Source organism: Balaenoptera acutorostrata, chromosome 2 (assembly GCF_949987535.1).
Source record: "Balaenoptera acutorostrata chromosome 2, mBalAcu1.1, whole genome shotgun sequence".
In the NCBI taxonomy this organism is placed as follows: domain Eukaryota; kingdom Metazoa; phylum Chordata; class Mammalia; order Artiodactyla; family Balaenopteridae; genus Balaenoptera; species Balaenoptera acutorostrata.
In genome coordinates, this window is record NC_080065.1 from 119,920,321 (window position 1) to 119,946,050 (window position 25,730).

Genomic DNA, 25,730 nt, shown 5'->3' on the forward strand with positions numbered 1-25,730 from the left:
TGAAGTAGGGAAGGATTTGACAGTGAAATTTTTCTGTTCCAGCTCTGAAGATGGAGGACACCACATGGCAAGGAATGCAGGTGGCCTCTATTTGCTGAAAGTGGCCCCTAGCTGATGGCCAGCAAGGAAACAGAAACCACTATCTTACAACTAAAAGTAAGTGAATTCTGCCACAACCATATGAGCCTGGAAGAGGACCCCAAACTTCAGATGAGAACACAGTCCAGCTGACATCCTAATTTCAGCACCGTGAGAAACTTAAGAGAGCCCAGGCACCCGGTGCTTGGACTTCAGACCGACAGACCTGTGAAATAATTAAGTGTTGTTTTAAGTCACTAAATCTGTGGTAATTTGTTATGCAGCAATAGAAAACTAAAAATATCACACACACACACACACACACACACACAGCCACACCAAGGGGCCAAAGAACAAGACCAAACATATGCCCTGTTTGTTTACACTTCTAGTAATAAAGACAACAAAAGAAGGATAAGGTTTCAATATTTTATTCAAGTTTTATTTTAAGTGATGTTAATTACAGCATTTGAAGGGGAGGAACTAATTCCACACAAAATGGAAGACTCTAAAATGTACCCAATAAACTGCTAAAAAATAAACTGAGTGGCAAGAATACAACAGAAGTTCAATTTAGATTCTGAGTGTTGTCACCATGTGATTACAGTCACAGAGACTCTTCCCAGCTTGCAGCTGGAGCTCTTAGAAGCTATTTCATACTCTGGTGCAAGGGCAAAAAAAACACAACATGAGAAAAAACACAGTTAAGTCCTGAATTATTGGCTTCATCACATCCACCTTCTCCACCCCAAAATGGCACAAAAGAAACAGCTACCACGCCCTGCAGACTACTTTTGGTGTAAAAGAGGTGATGGATTGGGGTGGAAAAAGTCCCTGCCTAAAAAAGTCCCTTTCAGATGAGTTTGTATACACCATCAAACAGCCTCTCCTCAATCAGGGTAGGAAACCAAGGTTCAATTCTCAGGAAGTCACAATTTCATTCATTTACTCAATACGAATTTACAAATTACAAAGTGCCTGCAGATTATCAACTTCCACTTGCAGCCATTTCTAGGTAAAAAAGAACCCTGACATCTCTAGAGGAACCAGCAAGCTCCCCCTCAAGTCTACAGCTGAAAGGACCTTTTTTGAAATTGGGTTTCTTCTGTACCTCTGAAAGGGTAACACCCTAAAGCTGAATCATCTTTAACCTGGAAGTCTAACATGATATTTAGCGATACTTGCATCCCAGACATACAACATTAAAAGGTACACTAAATTCTGAAGGTAGCTATGCTGCAAAATAGTTTAAAATTAAACGATTGTACAGTATTCATTTATGCTTGAAACTCCAGTCCTAGACCAAGCTTGTGGCCACCAGCGTTGACATTCTTGCCATCCAGCAGAGCTGACAGTGTCAGTTTGATACCTGCAGGGGGAGAAGTCAGGGAGAGGAAAGGAGGAGAGAGGGAGGAAAGAAAAGAGAAGAAAGGTTAGCAAATGGAGGATCGCTGAAGCACACTGGTGACACCACACCCGATTCAGAACCTGTTGCAGCTGAGTGTGATCAACAGCAGCAAAACCACACGGCCCTTCAATCCCTGCTACTCAGCACCACCCGACTCATGACTAGTAGCCTAGGATGAGCGTGTACAACAATAATGATTATTCCACGGCTCACCCAAATCCACTTTCCTTCATCCTCTCATCATCCCCGCTACAAAATCTATAATCAGAGCCATGCAGAAAACTTCTTTAGCAAAAGCCCCTTGAAACGAAACCCCAACCATGAATCAGACTCCACGGTCTTACACTCCCAATCACAGCATGCACACAAATGCAAACACACACGCACACGACTAAATGCTATTTTCTCTAGAAATTTCTGCCATCATGTAATCTTAGATTTCCAGGGTTCAAAGCCCCAGTTTGACCAAACTAACCCCAAGGTGGTATTATTTCCTGTAGCTGTAACATACTATGGACTGGCCTGGCTAACTGTGCAGAGGAAACCTACAAACCAGTTTTACAATGGGGATGACTTATAGGCTGGTTTTAAGAACCTGCTGGAAATAAGTATCAAGCATTAGGCACACACTGGGAAAAAGAATGGAAGAAAATAACCAAAAATGTAATACATGTTAGCCTTGGCCTTTTTTCTCCTACTTACTACTTCTCCTATTCACCAACCGTTTTATAATGACTCTGCACTCCTTTACAAACAATCAACTGTAAAACTTTATATACACTCATTTACAATGTACTACACAGTCATTTTATAAGCAATAACATAAAGCAGCAAACCAGCACCACATCTTTTGTAATGGCACAAAATGTGCCATTGTGAACTAATTTCACACAACCAACACATACCTGGCTTTAGGGTCTGAGTATATCCTAACCCTATCAGGCTGGAATTGTTCACTTTAGCCTAGTCGAGGGAAAGATAAGAGAGTGAAAATGTTAAATACTTCACGCTTCTGTCTCCAAACTGAATAAGAGCTTTTTAATCAACCAACTCTGGACTTCAGTATCAAATTCTCTTTTTTCATGACCACTTTGTTTATAGGATTCATTAAATTCAATATGAAATATATCAAATTTAGGAACTAGATCTCAGAAGGGTAACGCAAAGAAACAACACAATTTTCAAGTAAAAGGAAGTTATTATTTACATTTGATTCCTTACAGTATGTGTGCCCAATTCCATTTATACATAGTAGGTCTGTATTTTTAAGTTATAACAGGTGAGGACACCTTTATTTATGGCCAGAGACATAAAAGACTTTCTTGTATTTGTTGGGATAAAGAAAAACAGACCAAATGTCAGATGGGGCTTTGAAGCGTTTTTTTAAATGGCAGAACATTGTTCGAATTTTTTATTCATGAAAAAGAGAAGCAAAAATCAAAAAAATTTGGCACTGACAAGCCTGAATTTTTGGAGCAAAACAATAACCTAGCCAATCACTTAAATCTCAGCACTTAGTGAATGCTGATTAATAATTAGTAAAGCAGTTGAGTCGATAATAATTTTGCCCTTATTCTTCTGCCTGAGTTGTAGGGAAATCTGGGCCTCTCCCTGACCCCTTTCTGGGGAAATAAGGAGAGGTCAGGAGCAGAGCAAGCTCAAGCTGTGAGAACACCGAGTCCTGGCAAAAGCTAGAGCTACCAGGGTGTGTGTTTTCCTGCTCACATGCTGTTTTTAGACCCAGCATCTCCCACAGGAGAAAACAGGAAGGTAGGCCTCCAGGCAGTCAGTGCCCCATCTAGATGTTCAATTTTGCCCATGCCCTCCAAATAATAAGGTCCCTTTTCCTTTGTTTTAAAGTGCCTAACATTAAGGAAGCCAAATTCAGTTCCTATTTCAGGAAACTTAAAATAGGCTGTCTGTAAATTACACAAGTCAGCCCAGAAACCATCCTGCAACATGAGATTTCCTCATTCAACCCCAAAAAGGATACAACCGGCAGTGCCCTGTGACAACAGAGGTGAGCTCAACAAGACTTAATGCAAAAACTGTGCAGCAACGCAAGGGTCCATTAGCTATGCTACAGGGTCTGCAAAATAAGATGCCAACCACCCAATGCCGGGCCTGATTTCTTAATATGCAGTACAGGAGCTGGGCAAGAGAATGAAAACTGAGGGGGAAAGGAACATTTAAAACCTTCAGGCTCAAGGTAACCCCCTTTACAGTCTGCAGCATGGACCGGGGACTGGTTAGAGAAGGAGGCTCCATAGCAAGGCAGCCTGGGTCAAACACAAACCCCAGCGCTTACCACCTGCCTACACTTGGGCAAGTCACTCGACCACTCTAAGCTTTCAGTTCCTCATTTGTGAAAACATGGATGGGATCATTAAAAAAAAAAAAAAAAAGGCACCTATCTCAAATGGGTTGTATAAGAATTAAATACAGTAATCCACATATAATGGTCTCAATACAGTGCCTGGCAGCCATAGTACATACTATTACTATGATCGTTTTACTCATTGTGAACCCTTTCACAGTGAGAAAATCTCTAAGCCAAAGCATGGAACTCCATCAATCCAAAAGGATTCCAACCTAAGGGTCAGGGTAAGGTCTCAGAGATACAGGATTCCACGGGTACCCACCGAGAAGCAGGCGTCAGGGTCGATCTGGTACTTGGCTGCTATTCCGAAGCGGGTGTTACTGTTTCCCGCTGTCCAGGCCAGATTAACGGCAGTCTCCAACTTCTTGTTCACCTTCTGATAAATGGAGCCGCCAAACTCTGTCCCATCATTTCTGCAAATAAGCACAGCACCGATGCCAAGCAGCCCAGGAAGGCGACCTGAGCTGGGCAGAGCTGACCAAGTCTAACAGAGGACAAGCATGTTGTAAATGGACTCAACTGATCACAAAACAGGCACCAAATTACGGCAAGCCTGATAGGAATGGCACAGACACCAGGGTCAGGAAGGTTCAGAGGAAGGGAAAGGCTATCTCAACCATCACTGGGAACACCCAGAGGCAGCTCAGTCAACTACTCAGGCTGCATGGAACTTGAAGTTTGCTTCCACATTAATCTTTAAAATAAAAGCAGTAACTAGGGCACTGGGATTCTGGATTCTTGAGTGATTTCTTTCTTCTGCTGCTAAGGTTATTACTTTTATAAATGCTCTATTATAAAAACGGAAAGAGAGAACAAAGCCAGAAATGGCAAGAAAGTCTGGGCCACTCATGTTCCTCAGAAGGCAGCTTATAACCCTTAGCACCAGCAGCTGCATCCACTGCTGAGGGTGCACAGCCAGAACTGACCCAGGCCCTAGGAGGAACAGCAATTACAAGAGAGCTTAACCTATTATTCAGGCTCATTGGCCTATGCATACTATTGACCCATGCTGCAACATCTATGGTCCTGGTGAGATTTGAAAAGGAGCAACTTGCTACATTACAAAATGTTTCTGTCTTTCAAAAATGGAATGAAACCCAGCAAGCCAAACTCCTTCCTGTCTTCCAAACACACCGTATTGACTGCAGCCTCTGGGAATATCCCCTTCCCCACCCTAACATTTTTAACATAAAAACACAATGTCAGGGGGCTTCCCTGGTGGCGCAGTGGTTAAGAATCCACCTGCCAATGCAGGGGACACGGGTTCGAGCCCTGGTCCAGGAAGATCCCACATGCCGCGGAGCAACTAAGCCCATGCGCCACAACTACTGAGCCTGTGCTCTAGAGCCCACGAGCCACAACTACTGAGCCCGCGTGCCACAACTACTGAAGCCCACGCGCCTAGAGCCCGTGCTCTGCAACAAGAGAAGCCACCGCAATGAGAAGCACGCGCACCGCAACAAAGAATAGCCCCCCCTCACCGCAACTAGAGAAAGACAGCGTGCAGCAACGAAGATCCAATGCAGCCAAAAATAAATAAATAAAATAAAGAAATTAAAAAAAAAAAAAACAATGTCAAAGTTCTGCCTCATCATTTTGGGTGTCTCCAGTGGAAATAGCACTGGAAACTATTAAGGCAGGTCCCATATGCTTTGGAATCCAGCAAAGAGCTTAGAACTCACTAACCCATGAATAAATTGTTGCTGTTTCATTGCAAACTCTGCTCTTCACTAATACACTCTCTCTAAAGTAGATGCTCATTAAATACATTCTAAATTCTTAAGTTTTCCCCTGAAATTCAGCCAGACAGACACTGTGCTTCCAGAAAGTACAGGAAGAGCATAGATACCACCTGATTCACAGAGAATCCTGACTTCTTCAGAAAGTCTGAGCATGCTACAAAACAGCAGCTTGTCAAAAATAATAGATTTTTGAGTGACTGTGGTATAACTCAAATGGGGAAATTTCCTTGGGCTTAAATGTGTTTAAACATTAGATTTTTCAATACATTCTAAAACCAGCAACACTGCCTTCCTGTACTGAACTCTTAAAACCATAAAGGAACTCGTAAAAAAAATCATCTAGGGCTTCCTGGTGGCGCAGTGGCCAAGAATCCACCTGCCAATGCAGGGGAGACGGGTTTGAGCCCTGGTCCAGGAAGATCCCACATGCCGCGGAGAAACTAAGCCCGTGCACCACAACTACTGGGCCTGCGCTCTAGAGCCCGTGAGCCACAACTGCCGGAGCCCACGTGCCACAAGTACTGAAGCCCACGCACCTAGAGCCCGTGCTCCGCCACAAGAGAAGCCACTGCAATGAGAAGCCCGCGCACCGCAATGAAGAGTAGCTCCCGCTTGCCCCAACTAGAGAAAGCCCACGCACAGCAACGAAGACCCAACACAGCCAAAAATTAATAAATAAATACATTAATTAATTTTTTTTTAAAAGTCATCTACATGAAGCACAGAGAACATCTGTTACACACCTGGGCCTCTGCAAGACCAGGGCAACCCAGATTAGCTGTGTCAGCTGTTTCCATGCCAGTTCCAAAAATAAACCATGTCCACTTATTAAAAATCTTGAAACTCAGGTAAGTAAAACAGCTAAAAGTCACTGCTCTTCCTGGAACTGGTGCAAGTTCCCAATTCCAAACCAAGGAAGCACTTTCCATGTCAGCCAAAATTCTCAATTAAAAAACACTTCTAGGCATGTGATATTTTTCCTATGGCTTTTTTGCATGTTACCTTTTTTAAATTTACATATCTTTTTTGACCTTTTTCAGTATACATTTCTATGAATTTTAATACAAAGACTCGTGTGGCCAGGATACAGAACAGTCCCACTACCAAACTCCCCTGTGCCACCCCTTCAAAGTGACACCCTCCCTGTTCCCCTCCCCCGACCACTAGGCTGTCCATCTCCATAGTTTTCTTGTGATTTTTTTAGTTTTAAAAGACTCAAATTTTATTAATTTATTATATTAATGTCTTATATTAATTTATTAATTATAAAAATTCCTCAAAAATTTTTATTATAGAAATGTTACTAGTTTAGACCCAAATACCATTTACTTGTCTCTAAATTTTAAAAGTCACTTCTTTAGTGACCTCTAGTGGAAAGAGAGAAATTTGGTAAATTTGTACCCAGCTTGCACCATGCATTAGTTCTTCATGTCTACAGAGATTTCATGGATGAAATTTGTCTCCCTTAAATCTAAATCAGCACTCTGCTTCAACCCTCAAGTTTGATTACAAAGGGCTCTCTCTTACCTACCCTGTAATTTCCTCTTCCCTTCATGATACTGTCCAGTTAATAAACTTTTAAATGTTCTGCCATGCAGAGAACACACTCAGTATTTAACTTAGATAATCAACTCCTAATTTGGCTCCCATGCCTACATTTCATTAAAGCACAGCAAGCTGGTCCTCAGGCACTATACAGAGAAAGAGAGCTACACCTCCCCACCCCCATTTTGTTAACTAAAACGAAAGGCCCTCCAATGTCCATAAAGCTGCAGGGAAGGGACACTCCTGTGGACTGACATCATGCCCTTGTCGTAAGTGATCAGCCATTCTGTGTGTACCAGGGACAACATTTACTGTTCACAGAATAGGAAGAACCTACATCACTTCAGGAAACGGGTAGGTGGGAAACAAGAACAATACTAGCAGGCCATTTGGCTCATCTGGTTCCAACAAACTCACTTCCCAGTGATTAAAAATTGAGCTTAGAAAAAAATCATGGTAAACAATCCCCCGACCGCACATACTCACATACACTTACACATTAGTGTGAAGCTGGAACTCATCAGTCTTGTAGCCAACTGCAAAGTTGCTCTGGGTCACTCGAGACTTCGCGGTCTCAAAATTCATCTGGTAGCCAGCCAGCCAGCCCTCGTAACCCAGCACCAGAGCACCCCGGATGGAAGGCCCGGCAATGTCGAAATCCACGTCACAGCCCAGGTTGATATGTTCCCGCTTGTACCCTGTCTTGATTTTAGCATTTTTTTTCCTGGAGGAAAAGAAATTGTATTAAAATCAGAAGCTAACTCATCTTGCAACAAGCATGCCAAGAGACACAAATTTAAAAAAATAATAATCCCCGTTTGAATAGGGGGGTAGGAAGGCAAAGTCAGGGCCCCAGATCTCCCTTAAGCAACTTCTGTGCCACAATGGGCAGAACACAACCTCTCTTCAACTGGAATCCAGAATAATGAAGAAACACCACCATAATGAAGTGAGAACACAGGCAAGAAAAGCTGGAAAAAGAAGCGCTAAGTAATTTTTACTATCCTCTCCCTGTGCTTAATGTAGTGGCCTACACAGGCATTCATTATGCAGAGCACCACCATGTAATTATGAAACAGATGCATCTTTGCTGTTTTCCAAGTCTGTGGAAAAGATACATCTGTCATGAAGGCAGCTATCTAAACAGCAGCTTTTAATGAGATGGTCACCTTCTTACTTTGTGGCTCACTTAGTAAAGAAACATATACTAAATCCCTTCTAAGTAAATACAACAGTTAGACAGCTTTTAATTCAGTATCCATGAGATCCCAATGAGTATATATTTCAGAGAACTGGATAGTGAGGTAGAACCTGGGGCCCTGCAGTCATAGGGAGCCCGGAAGCCCTGGTGGACTGGACAAGATCCCAGGTCTAGTCTGCTGATCCCAGATTTGCGTACACGGCCAGATAGCGCCTCCCTTGACTATTACTCAAGACCCAACATTTCTCAGGAAAGGCAAGTGAGTCATGTCACCTGCAAATATATTATCACAATGCCTTTTACCAAAAGTCAGCATTAGAGACAAGATCACATCTATCAAATATAATTTAGACTATTTTCACCTGATTGTTTCTGTCATTCAACTGCAAAATGGACATCTTCCACAGCAAGAAACATTCTCAGCAGAGACCACAGGAGAAACCAGATATGCTTCAAGGTTCAAGGACCACATAGCCCTGTCCAGCCCAGCTTCATTCACACTGAGATTAAAGCTTCATCCCCAGCACCCAAACTGGGGGCCCTAAATACCATTCCCTCCTAAAAGGAACCAGCACTCCTCAGAAAATTGCAGATTACAGGTTGGGGCAGGAAAGGTGCAAGACGAGCTTGAAGCATCTATCAAAGCTATCAAAGACTTTGAGGTTGGAGCAAAAGGACTTGAAAGCTAAGATGAAGAGGCTCCCACAGGGACTTCCCTGGTGGTCCAGCGGTTAAGACTCCATGCTCCCAATGCAGGGGGCCCAGGTTCGATTCCTGTTCAGGGAACTAGATCCCACATGCCACAACTAAGAGCCTGCATGCTGCAACTAAAAGATCCCGCATGCCGCAACTAAGACCCAGCACAGCCAAATAAATAAATATGTAAATATATTTTTTAAAAAAACAGGCTCCCAAGGGCTTCAAATATGAGACAATATAAGCATCAAGAATAATATCAGCAGCGACTGAAGCACATCAAATGTTTAAATCTATGAACTCATAATGACACTCAAGACACACACACATTGGTCATCTTTAGGGACTAGAGAATCAATTTGTTATTTTGAAAAGAGTAAATAAAAAAGGAATCAAACATGTATCCCACCTTTCCTATACTAACTATATCTCAAGATAAACAAAGATAAGTTTCTCTTTATAGAAATATTCCAGCTAAAAATGAAGAAAGAAAGATAAAGGTGGAATTATCACCAATTTGTAACCCCTTATGAGTAGATCATGAATGGCACTAAAATACAAAGAGAAAACCAGGCCTTCTGTGCGCATCCCTATGGAAGCAGATTTCAGCACCCCCCAAAATGGAATCTAAATGTGATGAAGCCTCTAGACTTAGCAATTAACAGGAAATGTGGGGGACAGGGGAACAAGTTAAACAACACCACAGAATGCAAACAGCAAAATTTACTCTATATATAATTCTAGAAGACAAATGATCTAGTTTTAACAAATAAATTGCAAGGGGAAAAAAAACAGAAGAAGAACCTAAAAACTAAGATTTAGGAGCCATATGAACCAATTTTTACAATTTTGCATGGACAATTTTTGATTCTCTAAAAAATTTTCATGAAATCATGTAAATTTGAAGAGACTAGGCTTGACAATATTAAGAAATTATGATTAGTTTTCACAATGTAATGATACTGTGGTTATGCTTTTTTTTAAAAGGAAACTTATTTAAAGATACATATGAAAATATATACAGATGAAAGTATGTGATATCTGTTATTCAAAATAATCTGAGGGTGGGAAGGGTTGATTATGGATGTATAAATAAAACATGATTGGCCATGGGTTAATAATTATTAAAGCTGGGTGATGAGAACATGATGAAGGTATAATATACTTTTCTGCATTCGTTCAAAATTCGTTTGAAATTTTCCATAATAAAAAATTTAAAGATTAAACACTCCAAGTTCCAATGAGTCGGAATTTCAGAGGTCATAGGTGAAAATAAAGTTAACACCCTTCCCTAGTGACAATGAAACTCACAACTTCTGTTCAAGTTGCTTCTGTGCATTTTTGCAAGCTTTGAAGGAAAGGAGTGACAAACTAACTATAAGAAAAACTTAAAATAAACCTATTTTGGTCTGCCAGCTCTTTAGAAGAAGAAACCTGGGTTATGACCAAGTATCCAGTTGGCACCAAGCAGGGTAGGATGATTGATGAAAAAAAAACAGCTGCTCAGAAGCTGACATTTAGAAAGGGCGGAAATCAAGACATGTAAAAATCAGGCATCTTTTAACCACTGGGTAAAATGCTGCTGCTGACACAAAATGTGACACCTGTACCAGGGCCTCTGACCAGTGATGTGCACAAGCCACACTGGACAGTTACACAGCGCCTCCACACGCCACCCCACTGGATTCTGGCCAGAGGCACCAGGTCCCCAGGGAACGGGCACTGGTGGGGCAGTGACTAGGTTTCTCTCCAGGCTTGGCTCTAAGGCAGCATTCTATGCCTTTGGAGCTTTTCCTCTTTCAAATATTATTGGGATTTTTTAAAGCTATTTAAATAATGGTGCTAATTTGACAGCACCTGAGAGAGGTATACTCTTAATCTGTGGTTAACAAGCTGGCTTTATCTGTAGCAGGTACTCAGTGTGGGTGCCAGTCCCCTGATGAGGTCTGTCTGCAGCTTCATCCAAATGTGGTATATGCTTAGCTCCTTAAAGGAAGCCAGGATACCTTCCCAGACTGTACCCCTCAGACACTTTGGAAAGCCAGCTTTCATTTCCAATCTCCATCGAGTCATCAAAACCTTCCTCAAATACCCAGTAGCAATGAGTACATCTTGTGCCCACAGTCTTAGTTTCTAAACTCCATTCTTCAATAAAAGGAACAAAGGCTCCTCAGAGAAATAGCTGATAGCAGGACTAGGGAAGAACAAGTACACTTTCTGAAGAAGTGCTCCAAAAAAATGACAGGGGCTTGTCAAAAGCACACAGGATGTCAACTTGAAGGCTCCCAATGGCCATATCTGGGACATATGAGTAACAAAATATAGTAATGGATTACAATCCATAGAATAAAATAAGTGTCCAAGAATCCATACTGATACAGATAACTGATCAAATAAATAAAAGGTGGAGAAGGAAGAGCTCTTCCTTTCAGTAAAATCCCAATTAATAAATGTAGAAGGAATGATGGGAATAGAAATTCACCATTTGGGGGACTTCCCTGGTGGCGCAGTGGCCAAGAATCCACCTGCCAAGGCAGCAGACACGGGTTCGAGCTCTGGTCCAGGAAGATCCCACATGCCACAGAGCAACTAAGCCCGTGCACCACAACTACTGAGCCTGCACTCTAGAGCCCGTGAGCCACAACTACGGAGCCCGCATGCCACAACTACTGAAGCCCACGTGCTGCAACTACTGAAGCCTGCGCACCTAGAGCCCGTGCTCCGCAACGAGAAGCCACCTCAATAAGCCCCCCGACTCGTCGCAACTAGAAAAAGCCTGCGTGCAGCAACGAAGACCCAACATGGCCAAAAATAAATAACATATAAAAAAATAAATTAAAAAGAAAAAAAAAGAAAGAAATTCACCATTTGCCAAACATAATTGTTGCAAGCAAGAATCACCAATGGATGCTAATATTTGTGAGTCAAAGTATAAAAATTAGAATATTTGCATGGTCTCAAAGCATCTCCCCACAAGATACTTGTTAATTATAAAGAGAAAAAAAGTACCTTTACAGAGCAATCCGGCAAACGCCACTTTAATCAAGTGACCGAAGTTAACGTCACCAGTAATGAGACACATTGATATATACCCCCTGATGTCATGTTCCAAGATGGACAGAACACAACATCCTATCTACAGCTATCAAAAATAAATAACCTGAGTTTAACCATGAGAAAACATCAGACAAATCCAAATCAAAGGATTCTACGAAAAAATTGGCCAATCATCTTTGAAAGTGTCAGAGTCATGAAAAATAAAGACTCAAAGATGGTTGAGATGGTAAATTTTATGTGTATTCTACCGCAAATTTTATTTTTGGCCACACCACACAGCATGCAGGATCTTCCCCCACCAGGGGTTGAACCTGTGCCCCCTGCACTGGGAGTGTAGAGTTTTAACCACTGGACTGACTGCCAGGGAAGTCTCCACAATTTTTAAAAACTAAAAAAAACTAAGAAATGAAATTCAATACATGCCCTTGGCGTTGTCATCAGTGTGCAAAACAACCTTCCCAGGCCTAGGAGACCCACTGCTCTGAGTGGAAAAAAACAACAGTGTGTTCTAGAAGAGACTGACTCCCTCTAGCCACTTTGAAAAGCACCAGGAGCTGAGGCAGACCAACATGCCCTCTCGCCTCCTGATGTGCCCAATAACCAGCAAGCCTAATCTGTCCGTGGCTGGAGGGCCTAAAGCAGGAAAGTGCAGTCTCAGGAGCCACCTTGCAATTAAGCCCACACACTCTCAGTGTCCCTAAGTAGCAAGCTGGGGAAAAGGCCCTCCAGCATGAAAAACGGGGCTGGCAACAGTGACAAACAGCCCTTGCTTCCAAACACTGCCTGCTGCCCTAGAGCCTTGGCCACTTACATTACCAGCAGCCTCACTCACATGGAATGGAGCATTACTGGACCAGAAATCCTGCAGCCTCCACAGCTGAGGCCAGGAGAACAACAACAAACAGCACAGAATGAATCTTAAATCTTACTATAAAACACCACTAAAGGTCCTTATGGAGAAAACAGATGATATTCTTACCCAGTGTTTGGTGAGAAGGATGAATCGAAGGTCAGCTTCAGGCCATGTGCAAGCTGAACAGAAAAGAAATTCACCAACAGGTTTAGTCACAAGACAGGTGGCCAATGTCACTTAATAAAACTGTGTCTTTTCACAGGTGACCATTACCTGATCTTCCACAGTAATCTCCGTGCCTAGTGTGTTGTCAGTGTTCCATTTCTCCGTAAACGTCAGACCATATTCGGTCCATCTGTACTTGGTTTCCAGACTGCCCGTCACTTTGGTGGTCTCGGTGTTGGCTGAACCTGAGCTTGTAAATTCCTTTAAAGAAGACAGTCACAGCCTGCATGCCAGCACTTCATTCTGCATTGCTCCACCCCTAAATGGACTGTACTTTCCTTTCTGCAAGAGGTGAGACCCTGAATGCGTGGGTGCAAAAGCTCATTCTATAGTTCAGTTAGATATCTGAAGTACAGATGGAGTCTGCTAATTAAAGGACTCTTTCAGGGAATTCTTTATCAGGAGAAAGCTTCCTTCCTCCCCTGTAACTCTTTAGTCTAGACAGGAAGGCAATTCTCCTTCTGTCCTACCTCCAGGCTCATACAGAGAAAAAGCTTTGAGCTAAAGCTGACATTGCAGTAATTCTACCCAAAACTTCTTCCTTCCAACAATTCACAATCTAAAAGGGCTTACTAAGATTTGGGGGTTTTTTTCAATAATTATGCGGTATGGAACACAGGTCAATTTTGAAATAAGAAACATGAGGAAAAATAAAACTGAGGCCTGCCCCATATTCCTATGAGTATTAACAGCTGCTGAATTGGGGACCTAGTCACATGGTTCCCCTGGACCACCCATGCCACAGAGGATGCAATGAATGTGACAACCACAAGCTGCCACAATCAGAAAAGTCCCTCTGTTTGCCACCCAGACGGAAGTTATTTGTTATTTATTGATCTACAATAAATACCCATGCTCCATACAGGCAGACAACTTACCAGTCCATTCTCAGATTTTGTTTTCAAATCAAGTTTTATTAAGCCAAACCCTAAAGAAAGAACATGGTAACTGTTAATACGTTAAATAACTAACTCAAGAGCAGCATCTCTGCCTCCCTTAGGTTGTTTAAAAATGAGATGAGGGACTTCCCTGGTGGTCCAGTGGTAAAGAATCCACCTTCCAATTCAAGGGATGAGAGTTCGATCCCTGGTGGGGGAACTAAGATCCCACATGCTGCGGGGCAACTAAGCCCCTCGCACCACAACTAAGACACGATGCAGCGAAAAATAAATCAATAAAAATGAGATGAGTGCAGAGGGCACCGGTCTCCACTGCTGCCTGCCTCTCTGTGTGTGGAGCCCGGCTGCCATGGAACAGTGGCAGGCAGAAGAGACACAGGCCCCACCTGCACTCCCAGTGGAGTCTGAGAAAAGGGTGCATGACAGCGTGAGCACATGCCTAAGGACGAGCTCTAAATTTAGAAGCCGCGCTCCACTGCAGCAGCATCCACGGACCTGCTCCCGCCTAGGAGAGGAAACAAGAATGTCCACTTGTCTGCAGCAATTCACAAGCCTACCCGTACTGGGTGCACAACCAAAACTGCTTCACTAGCCATAGAAGGCTTATCTTTTTTCCCTGACATGAAGTTTCTGAGAGCTGACTGACCCAAGTCTCTCAAACTGTAAGGGGTGAAATACCAAACATGCCAACCCAGTTTCTGAGCTGAAAGGCCACTCCATGCAACACTCACCATAGCCCTTGGTAAAGACATCCCTGGCAGATTTGCCAAGATCAGCATACGTGGGAGGCACAGCCATCTTCTGCTATAATAAAAGAACCACCAGAATAAACGCATTGGTAATTATGGATATTAGTTTTCCACCAATAAAAATCATCAGCACTGAGTTCCAGGTACCTTATTCCCCCAGGTGTGGACAAAGGAGCCTGTGCTATCTCCTGCTTCTTTCTATGGCCAGAGCTTGAAACACCCCATAAGTTTTTATTGACAGCAGACCAGCCTGACTTTGGACCTCTTCTCCTAGGCATCCCCAGGACTGAGCACAGGCCCAGAATACGGTAGGAGTCAGTCAATATTTGCTAAATGAATTCATTGGCAAAGACACAGTCCCATAAGCCAGCTACTTTACTGAACTGCAGAACTCTTGCCAATAAAACATATCTTCTTACAAAATATCAACTGCTAGGGCATTAAATACACTGAAGAGAAATCAGAGCTTTTCATGGCAACATATTTTCTATACAGTTCTGATTTCATTCATTCAACAAATATTTATGGAGTACCTACTATGTGTCAGAATGGACCCAACTTTTCACAAAACTTTTGCATTCTACAGGAACCCACTTTTAGAGTATCATATTCCTCATAGAGAAAACAGTAAAACCTACCTACCTAACTAGGCAATTCTTCACATGGAAGGAAATGCAACCACATCCCCCCCAAATTTAATTCAAATAAACACCTATTGAGCTTCAATGTGACTTTACTTTTAAAACCAACTATCAAAGTACTACTTGGGATTGATGCACATCACTAAGTCAGTCAACAAGCATTTATTAAACACCTCGCTGTTCAAGGAAGGCAAGAACTTAAAATAGTCCTTGCCCTAAGGACCGCACTGCGCTGCTGGGAGGCTCTGCACTGACACACTGTGTACACAGAATTAAAACCCTAATCCGGACGGCACACACTCTGTGCTGCACCCAGGAGGAGAGGGGAATGCGAGAAAGCACCATCTTCTGCATCTTCTCCATCTAAAATTGTTAGCCTCAATTAGCCAGAAATTCAATTAACCCGAGGATGGTTCCATCCATTTTAAATACAGTATACTTAAATTACCAAACTGCATACACCTCACCTAAAGTCACATATAAATGTAGTCACACAAATTAACACCCACAGGGCATATTCCTGGTTAAATGGGAACCCAGTGAAAAGTGGTGCAAGTGATCTCAGGGGAACAATATCACAACTGGAAGTTGCATCCTGACCAAAGCCTCAACTTCAAAGACATTGCGGGGAGCCCAAAAAACCAATGAGTATAATGTTAAAAAACTATAAACTTCCACAATTTTAAATTATAAAACTGTGGTCCTGGTCCTATTTTACTTTTTTCAGAGGTTTTGCTAATTCTGTCCCAGCTCCCTTTTGTGTCAGAGCAGAGAGGAGCAGCCCAGTAAGCTGTTTACGCGATCCTATTTTTGTTGCTGTTATTATTGTATTTCTCACACATGATCAGGCTGGAACCATGGGCAACTCAGTCCCCATTAGGATCAGGGCATAAAGAACACGGTGGAAGAACCATTTCAGGCTGCTCCCACTGGCTCTTTCAAGGCTCCCTCCCCTCTCCCCTTCCACCCCAAATGAACCCCATAGGCACACCCACCCCAGGGACAAACCAGCAAACCATCCACCAGGTCCTCCAGAAATACCCCCTGCCTTAGACACACGCCCCAGCCACAGATGGGCCCGGGCCCCTCCCAGGAGAAGCAATGAAACAACCCTGGACTGAAGGCTGAGGTAACAGAGCCCCAAGGAAATGTGCAAAACATCTCAGCAAAGGGCCCAGGACATTCTCCACACACACACCAATTGCTAACAGTTATCAGTGGACAGAACACCCCTCTTCAGTGCTGTCCCCTTCCCAGCTGGGCCACAAACTCAGCCCCAGCCGAGTGACAGGGAGAGCAGTCCCATGGCAATATCTCCGGGTCAGCTAAGACCTCCTGTACCTCAGAGGTCAGGGCCTTCCCGAGTACCCTCCGCTGGCTCCAGGACCCGCCTCACCAGGCACACGTGGCTTTCACGTCTGGACTGGTCCATCCCTCAGGAAAAAGTCAGAACGCTCATCATTTAATGCTCCCCAAATGCCCCTGCTTATCCCTAATCCCCAAAACTGAAAAGCAAAGCCACCTGTCAAAACACACTCCACCCACAGCAAAAATCACCCTAAAGTGGCCACTGAGGAGATTACCATGCAAGGACAAGGGAGGTGGGATGGCAGAGGGAGCTCACATAAGGCCAGGCTCTGCTTGCATCCCCAGCGCAGCGGCTGGCAGGGAAGATGCACAGGAGCCACGAGCTGAGTGGAGCCAAACCCGCTCCTGGCCCTGAGGGAACACCCACCAAGGGGGGCAAGACACTGACTCCCCTTCACCAAAGGTTGTGGCTGTAGCTTCCCCTTTTGCTTTTCATGGAATCTTCCTCTTTCCCCACCTCTCGTCTCCTGCTGCACTTATCTGACAGGACTGAAGCAGCTCTGCCTCTCTGAGAAGCTCAGCTTCCCTACAACTGCAAACAGCACCCAGCACAGTTCTCAGCACCTGCTTCAAAAACAATTTTAATGTAAACACGATTGCCATTCATGCTTTCTCAGGCCGGGACTAGATGGGGAGAGAATTCAGCATTCTGCTTTCTCACTTAACACCCTGCCTGCACTGACCTGGAGACTGAACCCTGGTCCTGGCCCCTTCCGCCACCTCGATCAGCTCCAACTCACTCCCCATCTGTCTCTGCAGCATCCACCCCATGTGTCTTCAGAAAAGGGAAGCCTCATACGCTGTTGGTGAGAATGTAAACTGGTATAGCCACTACGGAAAACAGTATTCTTCAAAAAATTAAGACTAGAACTATCATATGAGCCGGCAATTCCACTTCTGGGTATTTATCTAAAGAATATGAAAACACTAATTCACAAAGACATGTGAACTCCTATGCTCGTCACAGCATTACTTACAATAGCCAAAAAATGGAAACAACCTAAGAGACCACCAACGAATGAATGGATAATGAATGGATAATGGATAATACTGGATAATGCGCACACACACACACACACACACACACACTGGAATACTACTCAGCCATTAAAAAAAAAAAAAAAAGATGAAATCTGACCATTTGTGACAACATGGATGGACCTTGAGGGTATTATGCTAAATGAAATAAATCAGAGGGAGAAGACAAATTCCCTGTGATTTCACTCATATATGGAATATAAAAAAACAAAAAACAAAATAAATGAACAAACCAAAACAAACACATAGATACAGAAAACAGAGTAATGGTTACCAGAAAGGAAAAGGAGGGGAGGGGGTGGGAATGGGTAAAGGGATTGATATAGTGATGGATGGAAACTAAATTTTTGGTGGTGAGCACACTGTAGTGTACACAGAAGTAGAAATATAAGGTTGTATACATGAAACACAATGTTATAAACCAATTTACCTCAATAAAAAAGGAAAAAAAAAGAAGAAACTCAGCTTCTAGAGGCTGAGCATGAAGCAGGGTATTCTGACAGCACTGTCTGTTTAATAAGTAAATGTGCAGTGAGCATCAAAGTATTTTTACAGTAGAAAAAAAAAGGAAACTTAGTATCCGACAATAGGGACTAAGCAAATGACAATGTAACCAGTAGGCAGGAGCTCCCTCTACAGGGACACTGCGGCACCACCAGGGATGGGGGGGAGACGCACAACTAGCATGCCCCACCGCCACAATGGCCTAAGGAGAGCTGAACTCAAGCTGAGGAGACCAACCAAGCGCCTTCAGAAGAGAGTACTGCCACTTCTGACATCAGAACCAAGCATGGACTTTATTAAAAGGGCCTCAGAGAGCCATATTAGAAAGGCTGACACATCTGTGTTTGGGCAGCTCACTCAACCAATGGATTTGCAAAAATGTAAATGACAATATCTACTGTTGGCGTGGAAAATGATCACTCCCATTCTCCCCAAGTAGGAATACTACATACAGTACAGCCCCTGAGGAGCCCATTGGTGGGCAGTGCCTAAGTGGACACACAGTAACTCAAGCGGCAATTCTACTGCTAGGAACACACTCACAGTGGCACCCAAGGAACCCAAAGATATATACAGGAGGATGCTCACTGCAGGGTTATTTTTATTTATTTTTATTTTTTGGCTGTGCTGGGTCTTCGGTTCGTGCGAGGGCTTTCTCTAGTTGCGGCAAGTGGGGGCCACCCTTCATCGCGGTGCGGGGACCGCTCTTCATCGCGGTGCGCGGGCCTTTCACTATCGCGGCCCCTCCCGTTGCGGGGCACAGGCTCCAGACGCGCAGGCTCAGCAGCTGTGGCTCACGGGCCCAGCCGCTCCGTGGCATGTGGGATCTTCCCAGACCAGGGCTCGAACCCGTGTCTCCTGCATTAGCAGGCAGATTCTCAACCACTGCGCCACCAGGGAAGCCCTGCAGGGTTATTTTTAACACAAAACCCAGAAGCAACCTAAACGTCCACCAATAGGGAAACAAATGAATAAAAATTAAGGTGCTTGCAAACTAAGGAATACCATGTGGTAATCAAAAAGAATGAGGTGGATTTCTACGTGGTGGCATAGAAAGCTACCTATGATAATAGTTCAATGAAAAAGAGCAAGCCACAGAAAATGAATAATTCCATGTGACTGGAGGAAAACCTTTTTACATATGCATCTTTATATGTTCCACATTTGTGAATGGATGGAAAAGTATGTGAAAGGGAAGGACATGAGCTAACCTGTAAACTGTGGCTGCCTTGGAGCTGCTTCTAGAAAGGAAAGGGGGTTTAGGAAAGCAGTGAAGTTAAAATAGGATTTTCATTTTTGATTTTACTTAATCACTTAAGTTGTTTGTGTACTTGATAATTTTTTTTTAAACTAAGGACAGAAAATTTAAAAACCTAACGAATGTGTTCAAAATTAAGCCACGCTGCATTCATGATGCCACAAGTCACATTCCAAAAGGCTACTGCAGCAGAGGTGCCAAAAGGGAAAACCATCAACGTGTCTATACTGGTTCCAAGAACAGATTCAAATCACACCGAGGTGGCAGGGTTAACAGGTAAGGCCTGTGGGGGGCACATTCTACCCTCAGGTGACCACTGATGGCTTTGGCCACCCTGCCCAGAAGGTAGGAGTAGGGCAGAGCTCCCTAACTTCAGTGTGCATGAGAGTCGCCTGAGGCACTTTTTCAAAAGCCTCCTTCCTCCCTCTGCCTTTCACTGCCTATCGCACAGGCAGGGCAGCCCTCAGATGCCACTGAGAAGAGTGGGCTGGCTCCCCGCACCAAGCACCCCCAGAACCCCCACTTTGAAGCATGTTCTTTTCTCTGCAGAAGCTCCCTCAGAAGGATCCAGGCAGCGGAGCCTTGGTGCTCTCAGAAAGCCAACAACCATTGCAATGGCTGATACAGAGAGCAGGGTGGCCACGGGTCCAAACAGCTCAGTCAGGAACAGTTGAGAGGAAAAGTTTTCTGAACACAGGGAACACCCAGTGGGTCAACAGACAACATTTTTAATGGCAAGGGTATAACTGGGCTAGGACCTAAACACCAAGAGCCACCCTGCCATGGCATTTCTCCACCCATCCGAGTACCCAGGTAGCAGGGCACAATGACGAATGGAAGGGGCTATGAGCCTGGCAGAGGTTCTAGCTGTGTACCTTTGGACAAGCCACTTATACTCCTAGGGTCTCATTTTGCTCATCTATAAAATGGGGCTAACAATAGTGCCTTTCTACCACTGTGGCTGCAAGGATTAAGTAAGGAAAACAGATAGAGCATGCAGAAATGTCTGACACACAGTGAGTACTCAATAAGCGGTAGTGTAACCACAATCCATTAATCTGGATATTCTTTGTCTGCCCCTCCAGATCCACCTTCCTCCTCCATCCTGCTCTATGCCCCAAGAGCTGATCATTATGCACTGTTTTCAGTGGGCTATGGGTTGGGCTCAGCAAATAGGGGGCACCAGCAGAAGATGGGAGAGTGCAATTGGGGTATTCATCCCCCAGGCTCCCTCCCTGTTGGTCCTCAGGTGGGCAGTGACTTTCCTCTACCCAACGCCACAGCTCCTGCCAAAGGACCCCCTCCTTGTTCTAAAGGACCCAGGGGCCCACACCCCTTGTCAGGTCCCCCATACTCTGCCCATACCTTTGCAAATGATCCCTTCATCATGCTTTCTTTAATTAACCCATGGGAGTGTACATCTGACTCCTGCAAGGACCCCAACCAACACAGCAGTCATCGCCTTCAACATCACCATCTCGGGTTCCCCTTAGGAAGGGAGAATTGTAGGAAAGCCTTTGGCTCTGCTATTTCTAACACCATTCTAGGCAGTCTGTCAGGGCAGAACTGGGCCCGCCTATAAGAGGAGCATCAGACCAGCCAGGGATTAGAGCAAAAGCAACTACTCCTAACTCTGGAGAACAGGAAAAGCAACTTCCCCATCAGGAGGCCAGAGCTGCTCCAAAAGCCAGTATGTGAGGCCAACACCATCAGGAGCCTCCCTACACCCCTACCCAACACTTGCTCACCAGAAGTGGCAGCCCAGGAGAATGGCCCTGGTTGGATCTCCAGGATGCTGGCAAAGCCAATGCCCGGGCTCAGTAAGTGGTAGTGTAACCACAACCCATTATTCTGGATATTCTTTGTTTGCCCCTCCAGATCCACTCCAGACTCTGGTAGGTCTGTCCTCTCAGTGCATCTGTCCTCCCACCCCCTTCCACGAATGTCTCACACAGGGCAGCTGGGCTTTCCAGGTATTGCTTCTATTTTAAAACACCCTGGGAGGTGGGCCACCACCGGCACAGCCTTCCACAAGCCTCAAGAGAACGCACTGACTTGGGGACACCCTGCCTGCCCACCCACCCATCAAGAGGAGAAGACCTGGGCTGGCAGGCAGCATGCCAAGGTCTGGATCCCAGGTGCACCTAGGGCTCCTGCTCGCTGCCTGGCTTGACCCAGTGGAGATAAAATAGACAGTGCTTGGGCAGGTAGACTCGGGAGTCCAGCAGACCTGAGTTCCAATCCTACTCCACCACTCTCTTGTTATGAGATCTTGGGCAAGTCACAACCTATCTGCCCCTCATTTTTCTTCAGTTCCAGTACAGGAAAAGAGTCCCTGACTCAGCATCATTCTGAGGACTGAATGAGATTGCTAGTACAAAGCACTTAGTACAGTGGCTGGTACCCAGTAAATATGTAACAAACACAGATAGAACTTATTACAGATTTTCATTTTATATATTTCTTATCATAATTATAGCTGCTGTGCAGGTTGCTGAAAGGTCACCCTGAACCACAGGGTCCAGAGTTCTCCCCAACCATAATGAGGTATTGTTTAGCTGAATATTGTCCAGCCAGGTCCTGGAAGAATGCCTCCTACCTCATCCCACGGAAAACTGACCCTTCTCCTGATAAACACCCTGTGCCACTGTCCTCGCAACAAACAGGGTAACTCCACTGACTGCTGTCCACTGACAGCTAGACCACACCCAGCCATGCACATGCTCCCTCTGGTCAGTGTAAAAGAGTAACAGTTCCACTCTGAATAGCAAATTCTACCTTTCAAAAGGCACTCAAATCTATTAGCTCCTCACAGTGGCCCCTTGGAGTGGCAACTGCAGTGTGAAAGCATCAGCACTGGAGCTAGCCAGTCCAGGCCCTGAATCTCAACCCCATTCCTGCTGAGCTGTGTGACCTTGGGATCGTTACCTCACCACTCTGTGCTCAAGTCTCCTGACCCGTGAAATGGAAACAACAGTACCTCTCTCCCAGGGCTTGGAGGACAGTGGATTCAACGTCATAATGTCAACCAGCCAGGAGAGTGCTGGGCAGGCCCTCAATAAAGAATGACTGTAATAATGACGATCACACTTATAGTGGAGAAACTGAGGAACAAGGAGGTAACTTGGCCTGTAACTAGACCCTATGGCTCATGTCAGAGCTGTGTTATATGAGCTCAATCTGCTCTCCAGGACTCTTTCCAGCGGAGTTCTGGGTAAAGGGCTAAGATTCTCACTTACCCTCACCCCTCTGAGAGCAGGCAGTGAAATGGAGGATTGTGCCCAGGCCCAGCTAATCACCTGATCACCTTTCCTCAGTGGCAACCAGAGGGGAGCCCCTGAGCACCCTGAGGGGCTGCCTGCAGGCTTGGGCTGGCTCTCAGCCATACATGCCTCTCTCTTACCAAAGACGTCACACCTTGAGAAATCCCATCAAGGGCAAAATGGACTTTGGGAGCACCTTACTGGTAAAGGTGGCGGTGAATGTTCCCCATGACCACCAGCTTGGAGGTGGTTGTCCACGTGTGCCTACTGTCCAGTGGGGCCAGAGGGCCAAAGGCAAATCCTCACTATATTGTCCCCCTGAGCCCCTCTGTTTGTCTACAAACAGCCCCTGCCTATAGAATAGCAGAAATAAACTAATTGACTGAGAGCAGCCCCCCATACCCAGGGTCAAGCACTTTATTCAGCACAACTCCAGTAGAATCCATTGACCCCCTCACCATCAGAGAGGGAAGAGGCACCAGGCCCAAGGGCTTTAGGAGAATCCCCTTCACCAGTGTCACCCCCAGCCCCGCAAGCCCAGAAACACCAGTTCAACAAGTTTCCCAAAGGACTTGGAAAGTCACAGAATGAGGATAACATGTTCAAAGCAATTATTTCAAATTAGGAAACAGTTCTGCCTCTCACTGCTCTAGGGCTGTACACACCACTGTAGCCCTTTAGTTATTTGTGACTCTCTGCTAGGCAAGGCGATTTTCTGAAAGTGAATGAGATGTGTGTCCCTCAAAAAGGATGTCCAGGGCTTCCCTGGTGGCGCAGTGGTTGAGAGTCTGCCTGCCAATGTAGGGGACGCGGGTTCGAGCCCTGGTCTGGGAAGATCCCACATGCCGCGGAGCAACTGGGCCCATGAGCCATAACTACTGAGCCTGCGCGTCTGGAGCCTGTGCTCCGCAACAAGAGAGGCCGCGATAGTGAGAGGCCCGCGCACCACAATGAAGAGTGGCCCCCGCTTGCCGCAACTAGAGAAAGCCCTCGCACAGAAACGAAGACCCAACACAGCCATAAATAAATAAATTAATTTAAAAAAAAAAAAAAGGATGTCCAAGATCAAGGGACTATGGTCTGGGCCTGCAGCCACTACATATACCCATTCAATAATCCCACAAATACTTAATGAGCACCTACTGTAAGCCACATGCTGGAATGGTGAAAACTATCTTTCTGTCAGCAAGAGTACATTCACCCCCACAGACCCTTCTCAAGTACCTAGTATTGCCAGGTGGCACCAACCCACGCACTGAAAACAAAGTTGTATAAGGCTTAAGCCTGACCCTGTAGGAACTCAGTCCAGAGCTGGGGTGGAAAGAAGGCACACCCTGGGCAGTCTGCCCTGCCCTTGCCTACAGCACATTAGGCAAAGGAGGTGTTCATTTCCCTATCTCCTCTGGAGAAGGGAGGCTGGTCCAGGGGCTGGGGGCCTCAGGTGAAACAGGCCTAGGCTTAGCCCAGGTCTGAACCCACATTCAACTTTCTGCTCCAGCCTGACCCTGTCTGTCTGTAATCTTAAAGGTTTTTTGAATTACCCTGAAAGTTAATGCCTGGCACACAAATGCTTAATAATAATGTTTAAAATAACAGAGGCCACCTTTATTGAACCCTTTCCAGAGCAGCACGTGGAGCAAAATAGTCTGCAGGGGATGGGCTAGATCCTCCCCTAAAAGCCTCAAGGGTAATTGTCAAGGTTTCTGCCCAGACCTTCTCCCTACCAGGCACTGTTCTGAATGTTTGACGTTAATCAACTCATTTTCTTTCCAAAAACCCAATGAAGGAGAGGTATGATTGCTCCCATTCTACAGATGAAAAAACAGAGGCTTAGTATCTTCCCGGCTGTGTGACCTTGGACAAATCACTAATGCTGCGTGCCTCAAATCCAAAGGGCTCGGAAGCAGTTTTGTGAAGGCACCGCTGCATTTGGTGAATGAATGAGCGACCGAATCAGGCAGGAATCCCTCCTAAGGCCAAGAAGGCCACATCACTACCCGCGGGACCTCTTTTTCCAAGGCCTAACCTTCTGCCCAGCCCCCAGCTCCGGCCCTGGTCCCTGCGGCCTAAGTCGACTGTCAGCCTCCCATTCCGCCCGGAAGGTGCTGGCAGGCACAGACAGTGCCGGGAGCCAGCTTCTTCGGGCGTGGACCCGACAGGGCATGCAGGGCCGGGGGCGCGGGACCACGGTCGTCACATGAGCTCATCCCCTAGGCGACAGCGTGGCCCGCACAGGTCCGTGAGCCCAGCCCCACGAGCTTAGGTGGCGGGCGGGTCCCTGCCCGACCCGCACTGGCGCGATCGAGGGCCAGAGATCGCCTCCAAGGAAGGTCACCTAGACCTGCGGCGGGCCGGGCCTCCACGCGGCGGCCCGTGCCCTTCCGCCCGAAGGTCCCCGCGGGCTTTGGTTCCCAGCCGCAGGCTCCTCCGGATGTCCGGCCACCCGCTCCCTCGCCCGGGCCTGCTCGCCGCCCGCCCGCCCCGCGCGGCCTGCTCTGCCAGCCGCTGACCCGCCAGGCCCTGGCGGGCCGCTCCCGCTCCCTGCCCCGGCCCGGCTCTGGGCCCCTCGCCCTCACCCGCTCCCCATCCCATCTCCTCCCCCAACTCCCCAGGGGCCGGCCCGCGACTCGGGGCGCAGTCAGGGGCCTGACCCCTCTCCGCTGCGCCTACCTCAGAAGCGGTGGCAGTGGGCTCCGCGGCGGCTACGGCGGGGGCTGCAGCGTGAGGAACAGAGCAAGCAGCGGGGCCGAGGGCGGGGCGGCACGGACGGCGGCGGCGCAGACCCGCCCCGACCCAGCGAGCCCGGCCCCGCGAGCTCCGCCCCC

General features: G+C 45.9%; 1 protein-coding gene across 2 annotated transcripts; it reads right to left on the reverse strand.

Annotated features, from left to right (window-relative positions):
• Positions 1 to 493: 493 nt before the first annotated feature.
• VDAC1 (voltage dependent anion channel 1) lies at positions 494 to 25,730 on the reverse strand. Of its 2 annotated transcripts, none has more exons than XM_057541053.1 (9): positions 25,576 to 25,730; positions 14,816 to 14,888; positions 14,064 to 14,113; positions 13,234 to 13,386; positions 13,087 to 13,139; positions 7,650 to 7,877; positions 4,129 to 4,279; positions 2,392 to 2,449; positions 494 to 1,447 (listed from the first exon to the last, which is right to left on the reverse strand). In XM_057541053.1, the coding sequence occupies exons 2-9, from the start codon at positions 14,880 to 14,882 to the stop codon at positions 1,356 to 1,358; spliced, it is 852 nt and encodes a 283-aa protein (XP_057397036.1). In that variant the 5' UTR covers positions 14,883 to 14,888; positions 25,576 to 25,730; the 3' UTR covers positions 494 to 1,355. The 2 variants fall into 2 exon arrangements, with proteins under 2 accessions (XP_057397036.1, XP_057397037.1); XM_057541054.1 differs by having other exon boundaries at positions 14,816 to 14,885; positions 25,576 to 25,663.

Coding starts and splice junctions, on each gene's coding strand:
- VDAC1 (XM_057541053.1), bottom strand. CDS start 14,882: ATGGCTGTGCCTCCCACGTATGCTGATCTTGGCAAATCTGCCAGGGAT. Junction 13,387..14,063: donor CAAAATCTGAGAATGGACTG/GTAAGTTGTCTG, acceptor TCTTCTTTAAAG/GAATTTACAAGCTCAGGTTC. Junction 13,140..13,233: donor AGATTACTGTGGAAGATCAG/GTAATGGTCACC, acceptor TTTTCTGTTCAG/CTTGCACATGGCCTGAAGCT.